At 37.2% G+C, this 9,939-nt stretch overlaps 1 protein-coding gene across 4 annotated transcripts; it reads left to right on the top strand.

Moving 5' to 3' along the window:
* The first annotated feature begins 27 nt into the window (after positions 1-27).
* LOC113673120 (dynein intermediate chain 3, ciliary) lies at positions 28-6,568 on the top strand. 4 transcript variants are annotated; one of them, XM_027189483.2, is made up of 15 exons: positions 28-130; positions 405-598; positions 1,401-1,562; positions 1,749-1,867; positions 2,305-2,447; positions 2,546-2,659; positions 2,994-3,098; positions 3,210-3,493; positions 3,861-3,914; positions 4,132-4,175; positions 4,409-4,544; positions 4,924-5,070; positions 5,168-5,259; positions 5,810-6,032; positions 6,217-6,568. In XM_027189483.2, exons 2-15 carry the CDS (start codon positions 416-418, stop codon positions 6,271-6,273), a joined length of 1,863 nt encoding a protein of 620 aa, XP_027045284.2. In that variant the 5' UTR covers positions 28-130; positions 405-415; the 3' UTR covers positions 6,274-6,568. The 4 variants fall into 4 exon arrangements, with proteins under 4 accessions (XP_027045284.2, XP_027045287.2, XP_027045286.2 ...); XM_027189486.2 differs by having other exon boundaries at positions 37-105; positions 408-598; XM_027189485.2 differs by having other exon boundaries at positions 37-105.
* The last annotated feature ends 3,371 nt before the right edge of the window (positions 6,569-9,939 follow it).

Here is a 9,939-nt window from a genome sequence, read left to right as displayed (position 1 = left end):
CCGAGCTTGAAATTAGCGACCAAGCCTTCTCGGGTTGCCAGGCGAAGGAGACGACAACAAGGTCCGCCATCTTTGCCGTTGCTCTGTGTTGAGGAAACTTTATTTGTATGTTGTCTGCTTTTTAAATTAAGTATGTTCTTCAATCTTTTCTAGATTTATCTATGTATCTGCTAATTTTTGCTCAAAACTTTGAAATAGCTTTTTGCGATCCCTATGTTATCCCAATCTAGAAGTTTTTTTAAACTCGATTTTGTTTTTTGCTTTTATATCGTTGAATGCTTGCAACAGCTACCAAAAGGATAATCTTAGTGTTACAGTTGTTTATTTCTTAATTGAAATATTTTGCGAGATTACTTTTCATTTTTTGAGCCTATTTTTCTTTCTTCTCGGTTGTTTCTGGACAGAAGTATCTAAAATGGAGATTGTGTACGTATACACAAAGAAGAGAAGTGAATTTGGACGTCAGTGTAACTTCTCTGATCGTCAAGCAGAGCTACACGTAGATATAGCTCCAGATGAAAAACTCCTCCAAGACTACATCGAGAAAAACCCCTGTGATACTGGGATTCAGTGTGTTCAAGAAATGTCTGAGCATGAGGTACTTAAAGAAAATTTATCCATTAACAAAAACACTCTGCTATGATTTTCCTCCCTGCGTAAGTAGACACTTCCTAGATGTTAAATCTTAAGTATAGACCCAGTTCCATAGGAAATTCAACATCTTTATTCATTATTTGACCTCCCCATGACAGCTAACACTTTTTAAGGTATTCAGAGGTTAGATTGCATAGTAATTGAATGCCCTTCTTGAAAGTGTCAATACACTTATTGGTTTTGAGCAATGTTTAATGGACAAGGTAATTTGCAAAGAATAGTAGTTTATTCATTGGGAAAAATAAAGAGACTGCTCATGCAAAGGTAAGCACACAGAGATATGTATGTCATGCACACATGAGGGTAGAAGAGCCCTCTGTAATCACTGGAAAGAAAGCAAGAAATCAGACAAATGGAAAAAATTCTACTCATTAAATGTGCAATCTATTTCCACATTGCAATCCTCACTTATCTCACATTCCATCTTGTGTGCACGTGTGCAGATTACAGTCAGACCACTTGACTGAGTGACCACTGCAAGGCTTAAGTTACAATGACAAAAAAACAAGAGCTAATAGATCAAGGTTCATGATAAATCTATTTGACAATTTATGAAATCTTTTTGAGAGATTGTCCCAAAAGACATCATTGTTGATTACTTAATTGTCTGAACATTTTGACTGTTATCCAAACCTCAAGCTTTCAAATAATCAGTTGTGAACTAAGAGGAGTCTTCCTAGGACTACTCTCTGGATATTCAGACTTAAAAAACATATTTAGTAAGAGATATGTTATTACTTGGTAAGGTGAATACAGAGAGGTTTGAGACAGAGAGTCGTGGTATAAACCATGTGGAGGGTGGTTGGCCAAAAGACGTAAATCCAGCTGAGGTTGAACAAACCATCAGGTACAGGAAAAAAGTGGAAAAGGATGAGATCTACATGAACACCATTCAACAACTTTCAAATGTAAGTTCATGAACATACACCTAATTTTTGCTTAGTATATCATGATAAAGGTGAATCAGACCAATTTAATAATTTATGTGAAGGTTTGAAGATCACATTTTGAAGTGATCTCAATGTTCAAGCTCTAATCTTGTTGATACTCTTCAAGCCTATTTTGATATACAATTTCTATTTGTTGCTTTTCAGATTATGGAACACTGTATCAAACAGAACAATGCAATTGACATTTATGAGGAGTACTTTTCAGACATTGATGTGGACACTTCAGGTGACCCACCATCAGCAAAAACCATAAATGTATTCAGGTAAGCAAGTTAATTATCACATTGAAAACCATAACTTTTGTCTTAAATTACAGGCCTAAATAAAAGAAGCAACACATCTGTACTTCAATATTAAGTGGGGATGGTGCAGTGGTGAGAGGGCTTGCCTCCCACTACTGTGGCTTGTGTTTAGTTACCAGACCTGCAGTCACACACGAGTCAAATTTTTTGTTGGTTCTCATCCTTGTATGAAGGGTTTTTCTCCACAATTCCTCTGATTCTCCCTCCTCCACAAAAACCAACATTCCAATTCAACTTGAAAACAGTGGACAAGAAGAGCCACTTTGTGGAATGTCCCATGTTAAATTCCATCTCTATTATTATTATTATCATTGCTATTCTTAATATTATTATAATAATTTTAAAAAATGGCCAAATTGGCAATGGCAGTTGTTGACAGAAGAAATTTATTTATTCAGAGATCCTCATGACACCAAGCGTACAGCTACCAGCCTTTCATGGTATCCAGATAGTTCAGGGAAGCTGGCTGTGGCATACTCCATTTTAGAGTTTCAGCAATTTGCAGGAGAGACCTCTATGGACTCATACATATGGGACATAGGTAAGAATTTGTTTGAAGAGTTACAGCTATTTTAAGAGTGGTATTATGACTTGGACACTGTTATTTACTTCTTTGCACTTAAATGCTTGTCTTCTTAGAAAATCCAAATAAACCAGAGCTGGCTTTGAAACCTGTCTCACCACTAGTTTGCTTGGAATATAACCCAAAAGATCCACATATTCTTGTTGGAGGATGCTACAATGGACAATTAGGTATTGTACTAAGATATATATTTGATTTCGTAATTTAACACAAAGGATTCTCACAACTTAAAAAACTTAAAAGGGGAGTCAATCAAATGAAACCATTTTTTATGTTTATGTCAAGGCATGGTATGAGGTTACCCTCCTCATCAAAACTAGAAGCTCATGTGTAAAATGAATGACAAAAAAAATTAGGAAATGCTCTAAAATCAGAGGAATTCACCTATTAAATAAAATTGTTATTTTTTAAATTATGTGCAAGGTGGGAGACCTAGAGAAAATGATATTAAGGTGCAAAGCTCTTTACCATACACTATACAATCTTCTAATAAAACTTAAACAGGATTTTGGGACACAAGAAAGGGATCTCATCCTGTGGAAATGACAGCCATTGAGCACAGCCATAGGGACCCTGTATACAAAACAATTTTCCTTCAGTCAAAGACAGGTCAGTGTTGTTGCTTTTAAACTGTGTTACTCTTATCCATCCCCTCAATGGATTATAGTCATTAAGTTTATTCTGCAGTGACAATTCCTCAATGCTCAATATTTTCTTTAGGTACTGAATTCTTTTCCACCAGTACTGATGGGCGAGTTCTCTGGTGGGACATTCGTAGGATGGGTGGAGAGCCTACAGAGTCCTTGTTACTGTGTCCAAATCCTAAGAAAGATCCTCGGCCCCAGGGAGCATTCTCTTTAGAGTATGAACCCACTATGCCAACAAAGTTTATGGTTGGAACAGAGCAAGGATCTGTGTTGTCTTGTAATAGAAAGGCAAAGACACCTTCAGAGAAGATTGTGTGTTCCTTTTCCCAGCATTATGGACCTGTGTATGCTGTTCAAGTGAGTTCCCCTTTGCATTCCCTTTAATTTCAAGGTTTTGATTATGCTAAAAAATATTTAGGCAACACTATAGAATCATTTATTCTAGCTGTGACTGGTAGACAAATTAGAAATCTGTTAGAAAACAGGATAATTTATGTACTAGTTATAAGCCACATTAAGCATGGAAGTAACAGAAATCACCAATTACCACCAGTTCATTCTTTGTTCTTTGTACAAAAAAAGAAAAGTGAGATAGTTTGCCCCACAAATAGCTGGAAAGCTAACCACATATCAAACTTCTGGTGCAATTAATGTGAGAGCTATGTTTTGTTTTAAAGAAAAATAAAGTTAAACTGAATTGGCAGCTGTCACTTTCACTTTTCAGCGCAACCCATTCTTCCCCAAGAACTTCTTGACCATTGGAGACTGGACAGCAAGGGTAAGTAAGAACATGATGATCATTTAAGTCATAAGTACACTGTTCCAGTGCCCTGTGATGTTATCAACACAATTTATGAAGATGTATTGCATGGGTGATGAGAAGGAGATGCTCTGAGGGTTAAATTTCAGTGGATGGCTTTTGTGTTTTTTCTAAATTATATATTATATGGTTCAGCTCAATTGTGATAAATTTCTCTTGTTTTGTCCATCCTTAGATATGGTCAGAGGATCTTAGAGAATCGTCTATTATGTGGACAAGGTAAGTTAAGAGTTTGTAAATTGCTATTAGCAATACTGTATTTCCTTTCTTTTCAAAAACCTTTGTATGAGTTACCTATGGAAGGTCATGGAAAGCTGTGAAGCCAAATGAGACTAATAGCATGCTACAAGCCACCAGTAGCCAAGGAAATCTTTGAGTCACAAAGTTGCAAGAACGAGTTACCATACGTGGTCATAGTTCTTAATTAGTAATTTTTAGTTGTGATTTTCCAGGCAACACATGTCATACATGACAGATGGATGTTGGAGTCCTGTGCGGCCTGCCGTGTTCTTTACCACTAAGATGGATGGTACACTGGATGTGTGGGACTACTTATTCAAACAGAATGACCCAACACTCAGTATTCAAGTAAGTTCAGCCTTGTCTGGTCTTACATATGATGGTAATACAAGCCCAGAAAAGACAAACTGTTTTGTGATTTAGGTAGGATATTTGGTTTATGCATTGTCCATAGAATACAGTATGATAGAAGACTGAAGTGGTTACTATAGAACTTCTGTTTGGAACACACAATTGACCCTTCCATCCAGGGACAAACACAGACTTTGGTCTGATCATAGAAAAAAAATAATAAATAAATAAAGAGGCCAACATAACAGCTTATAATCCTTGTACTGTACCTGTCAAATTACACCCAATTTTCCAACGGTAATAATTTAGATTTTTTTGAAAAGGAAATGATCAAATAACAAGATAGCCGAAACTTTTATTTGCGGTTTGTTTTTAGGTTTGTGACGAATCTCTGAATTCGCTGCGTGTGCAAGAGCATGGCAGGTTGGTAGCCTGTGGTTCACACTCTGGTACTGTCACTCTACTAGAGCTGTCTGATGGCCTGTGCAACATTCAGAGAAATGAGAAAGCTTCAGTCACTGCGGTAAGAATGGCATGTTAACACATTTATGTATATACCAGATGAAACCTAAATGTCATGTAGTACTTTGATTTCAAACTCCTGTGATTTGCACTTTCAGATGTTTGAAAGGGAGACAAAACGAGAAAAGATTCTAGAAACAAGACATCGTGAGATGAGACTGAAGGAGAGATCAAAGAGTTCACAGGATAAGTAAGATAATACGCCTGCATTGAACTGTTTTGCTACGATCTTGTAAGTCTTATACGGGATTAGACCACGTGAAAGGTCGTGTCTGAAAAAGCAAGATAGCAGTCAAACGTCTGCGCGTGTGCAAGCGTTGCAATTGCAAGGGGTTATAAGTCATTGTAAGGTGGCGTGCTTTCAGGCTGTCAGAACCAAGTTTTCTCACACAAGTTACAAATAGCCATACCAGCCAGTAAGTTACGGTGTTTTAAAAACTATAACTTTTTTGATTAAGTCATAAACTTAAACGGTAAATTATCGGTACATCAGTACCTGAATAAGTTTTTAGTTCGAAAAGTTTACCCACTTCTGTTCCCTTTTACAGATTTCTATTAACGTTTCAGTTTTGTTATGCTCATTTTGCGAGACAGCGGTTGTTTCTTCTGGTTTCCTTTGAACTTTTGCGTGGGAAACTGGCGCGTGGCTAGCCAGAATTGATCTCCTCGCGCATGCCTGCTGTTTCGGAAAAAGCACATTATGTTGTGTTTTGACTCATGTGTTTGGATTTTTCCTATAGAGAGGAAGCTCATGAGCAAGCTGATGAGGAGGAAGGGGAGGATTTAGTTAGCAAAGCAGAAGCTGAGTTCTTTAAGATTATTGACGCTGAGAAGAAAGCTCTAGAGGAAGCTGAAAACAAGAGGAATGCAGCCTTTTCTGAGGTGAAACAGGCCATAGCACAAGAGGGAATCACTCATGAAGAATATCAGGAAGGAGCCAGCGAAGAGAAGCAGTCTGATGAGGTAAGAAAACTTTCTTGTTTGCCCATGTAGCGTGCGTTTAGGCGAGAGTGTACGTGTAGATGCTCGAAGTTTCCCGAATGACACAACAATAGATGTACAATAACGTTTTTCGCGACTGAAGCTTTTCACAAACTATAGTTATTATCTCAGAGCTACCTAAAAAGGTTTTCTTTCGCTTTCGTAGGCTCCACCAAACGATGCTGAAAGTTCCGAGAAAACTGAAGAATCTGTGAAAGAATAACAATGGTTACAGAACAAAAACAGCTGTCATTACAGTATCTCTACTCGAGTGAATTATCAGTTTTAACGAACACTGTAAATAGATTGCAAGGTTTATGAGACAAACTCTCCATTGAGATCATTTGGTAACTGTGTGTTTGTGATGTGGTCAAAAGGTGACAGGTTACCCGAAAGTGTGGGTTTTGTACAGAAAAACGCCTCAAGAAAGAGCCCGTTCATTCCCTGCTTTATCGTGTTTGTAAATATGCTTTAACGGTTCGTCCTATTATTTTATTTTTGAAATAAAGAAGTGAAAATTAGTTATACAAAAGTTTTGGAAAGACGCAATGGTACATTTTGGATGTTAGTGTTCGCTGAGTATGCTTACAAATGCTTTTTTTTCCAATGAGAGGGAAGGACAGAAGGAAAAGATTTTTAAAGGAATTGATTGACGAAAGACACTGATAATAAAAACAAAATTGAAACCATTATTTTGTTAACACTGACCGATTTTTTTTTTGCGCCGTTTTTAAAAATGTTTGATGCAAACTAACGAACCACCAAGACCTACTTTAAGTTCCTACATCCAATTTTCTTCTCTTTGGTAACTTTGTGTAGGAAAACCTTTTGCGGAACTGTGGCAGTTGAGTTCCAGCTGCTTTCCTCTTCCGGGTGCTGAACATCAATCAAAAAACTTATTTTAGCGCAATCTTGTTGGTTAAGATTACTCGGGCAAGTGAGCTGAGTAAGCCACTAATAGGTCTACCATGAATCCCTTTATTCGAAATCTTTTTGTAGACTTCGGTAAGAGCTCGGATGTGAGACCGAAAATTTAGATCCTCCGGGATTAGATTTGACCAACTAGGCAAATATTTGTATTGAAGGACCACCTCAACCTGTAGCGATCTCTTCAGAGCATCATAAAAGATACGTTTTTTTAGTTATAGACTTGAAGAACCATATGCTGCTCTAGCATGCATAAAACAAGTTTATTGGGGTGTTGACAATGGATAGTTAAGGAGCTGCGATCTGGTGGGCATAGCTTTTGGCATTTCTAAAATAGATGTAGAAGTTGAAACGCATTGGGGGGACTTCCTGTTACGTCAGATGTAACATATATCCATGTTGGAGGTATTCAGTCGATAGTGTTTAGATTCTCAAGTATATCCTCGATGAGCGTATCATTCTGCTTTACTGAGGAAGAATAAGTGAAAGAGCTACCAACGCCTAGCGTCTACCGTCAGTGTTTTTTCTTATCTGTGTCAACGGTGATTGGCAAAGACTTCCTCGTCCTAGGTTGGATGGGACAGAGCAGTGTCTTCAACTCCCAAGGTTTCCAGAAAATGTTAAGCTACACGCAAAGCAAGATAGTGTGGCATTTTATGTATAATACGCTGTCTAAATTCTAATAAAACGAGAGACATCAATCCTTTTGCAGGAAGTGAGAAGACGAGACCATAATAGCAAACAGAAACTCAAGGCGTGATTACAGAATGACAGTCTTTATCTTTTTCCGATGATTGACAAACCATTTCCATGTTATTCTTATTATGATAAATCTGAGTCTGTCGATATTCCCCAGGTTAGGAAATAAAAGATCAAGGAAGTAAACTGAAGTGAGAAAAGATAAGAAACTTATGGAAAGATCTCTCAACTGTATTTAAGGAATTTGTACCTTTGAGTTAACTTAGTTCAAGTCGACGTCTGTTTGTTTAGAGTCTGAGAAAACCAGGAGGTTATTTCCAGAGCATTAGAATTTTAAATTTCGGGTGGAGATTGATTAAAAAAATCAGAGAGTAGAACTAAAATCGAGTCAGTTAATAGCACTATTGCCTCAGAGCATAACCGTCGAAAAAATATAAAATATGGGACAGACCATTAGTAACTTATGAGGAAGGGGAGTGGGAAAAGTTAGTGGTGTACAGCAAACCACGATTGTTACTAAGTGATTGAATCCCAAGATAAATCATTCTTTGATTATTTTTGGCTAGGATCAATTCTTTAGAAGCAACCAAACAGTGATTATAAAACGATTACAGAAACCGGGTATTCAGATGTTGTCTTGTTCACGTTTCTCGTCGTTTTTGTCCTCTAAATTCTCGAAAGAGGCAAGACAAACTCTTAGATTCATAGTCATAATGATTCATTGAAAGTTTGGAATTTCAAGCATTCATGTACTTAAGAAATGGCCAATGGAAAAATAGTCTATCTGGAGCATAATCTTGTACCCAGATCCTGCCGTGTAACCGTAGATGACAACCACAAAGCTTAGCCATAGAGGGTGTGGGTAAGAGAGTATCTGAATCGATATAAAATGTTTTGCCCAAATGTTTTACTGATTTCTAAAAAACCTTGGAGTCAATGTGCTCTTAGTTATTTTACGAACCTGAGTAGAAGATTCACATCGTGAAAGCTAGTCTACTGATCGTATTTATCACATTATAAAACGCCTCTTCTATGAAATACATAAATATACAAAATTGAAAAGCAAGCAAGTGTGTCGTTGTATGGTGTAACCACAAGAAATTCACTCTTCAGTGCTAGAACACACAGTATAGTCACGACCTTGCCAAAAAAGGAAGGAAAGACAAAAATTATGGTGTTATTCCGGTAGATCATACGGTACTAGAATGACTATTTTTCATCAGTTCACACACTAAATGTTATCAATCTATTTCAGTGACGTGAGACTTTGAGTTTACTTCTGTTCATGAAAATTGAATCGACAATCGAGCTTTTTTTGAGTGAGATTTGGTCAAGGAAAAGTTAACCGAAAATCTAGAAAAAGAAGCCAAGAAAAGCACTCATAGTTGTAGTTTTAAAAAAATAGCCTCTATTTGGCGAGAAAATATGCACGAATATTTTTTCCGCGGACATTATCTGTTCCAAGATGCGAAACTGTGAGCTTCGAGTAACAGATAATTTCCAAGGAAAAATAAGACGACTATGTTTTCGCGCAAAATAGAGGCTATTTTGTTTATTAACCTGGAAATATTTTCACTTGGGTGATATCCTCGGATATCCCCTAGTTTTAGCTGGGGATATTCGGTCACGTGATGCGTTTAAACTAATCACGCGCGAGAGAAAATATTTGATGGATCATACATAGTTATGGCATGATACGTTTGCTTTCTGTTACTTTGAACACGACTGTAGCAACAGCAGTGGCAGTGGCAGCTACAATGTAAAGGTTTCTTCTGATCACCTTATACAGGAAAAACCCAGTAACATCCCTGGAAAGATATTAAACCGGAAAGACACTGTCATAGGAGGATAAATTAAAAAGTTTGAAACTAAACACACTGCAATAAAATCCTGATAGAATATACCGTAACATGCACGGAGTCATCTAGAAGCTACAAGAGTCGCGGTCTGTATATGAATCACCGAAGAGGATTGAAAAAATAATAATTAAGAAACAAACAGTATTAATTAAACTGACTTGGTTAACAGGGAATTTTAATATGAAGAGACGTTTCCCTTTAGTTTCTCCAGTCCGAGTAATTGTAACATCCACAACATATGTCCTGAAATAAGAAAATCACAGATAAGTACATACCCGATGACCAGAATTCTGATAAAAATCTTACGTTACCAAAATATACTTTTAAAACAGAATCCTGTGTATGGTCCGTTTTACAGGGGGTAGGGTAGGGAAATAGACATAGGGACGAGCAGATGAGCATTA

Source organism: Pocillopora damicornis, chromosome 10, assembly GCF_964200805.1.
Source record: "Pocillopora damicornis chromosome 10, jaPocDami1.2, whole genome shotgun sequence".
NCBI lineage: Eukaryota > Metazoa > Cnidaria > Anthozoa > Scleractinia > Pocilloporidae > Pocillopora > Pocillopora damicornis.
This window is presented reverse-complemented; position numbering and strand designations above follow the sequence as displayed.

Coding starts and splice junctions, on each gene's coding strand:
- LOC113673120 (XM_027189483.2), top strand. CDS start 416: ATGGAGATTGTGTACGTATACACAAAGAAGAGAAGTGAATTTGGACGT. Junction 599..1,400: donor AAGAAATGTCTGAGCATGAG/GTACTTAAAGAA, acceptor TTACTTGGTAAG/GTGAATACAGAGAGGTTTGA. Junction 2,660..2,993: donor ATGCTACAATGGACAATTAG/GTATTGTACTAA, acceptor AAACTTAAACAG/GATTTTGGGACACAAGAAAG.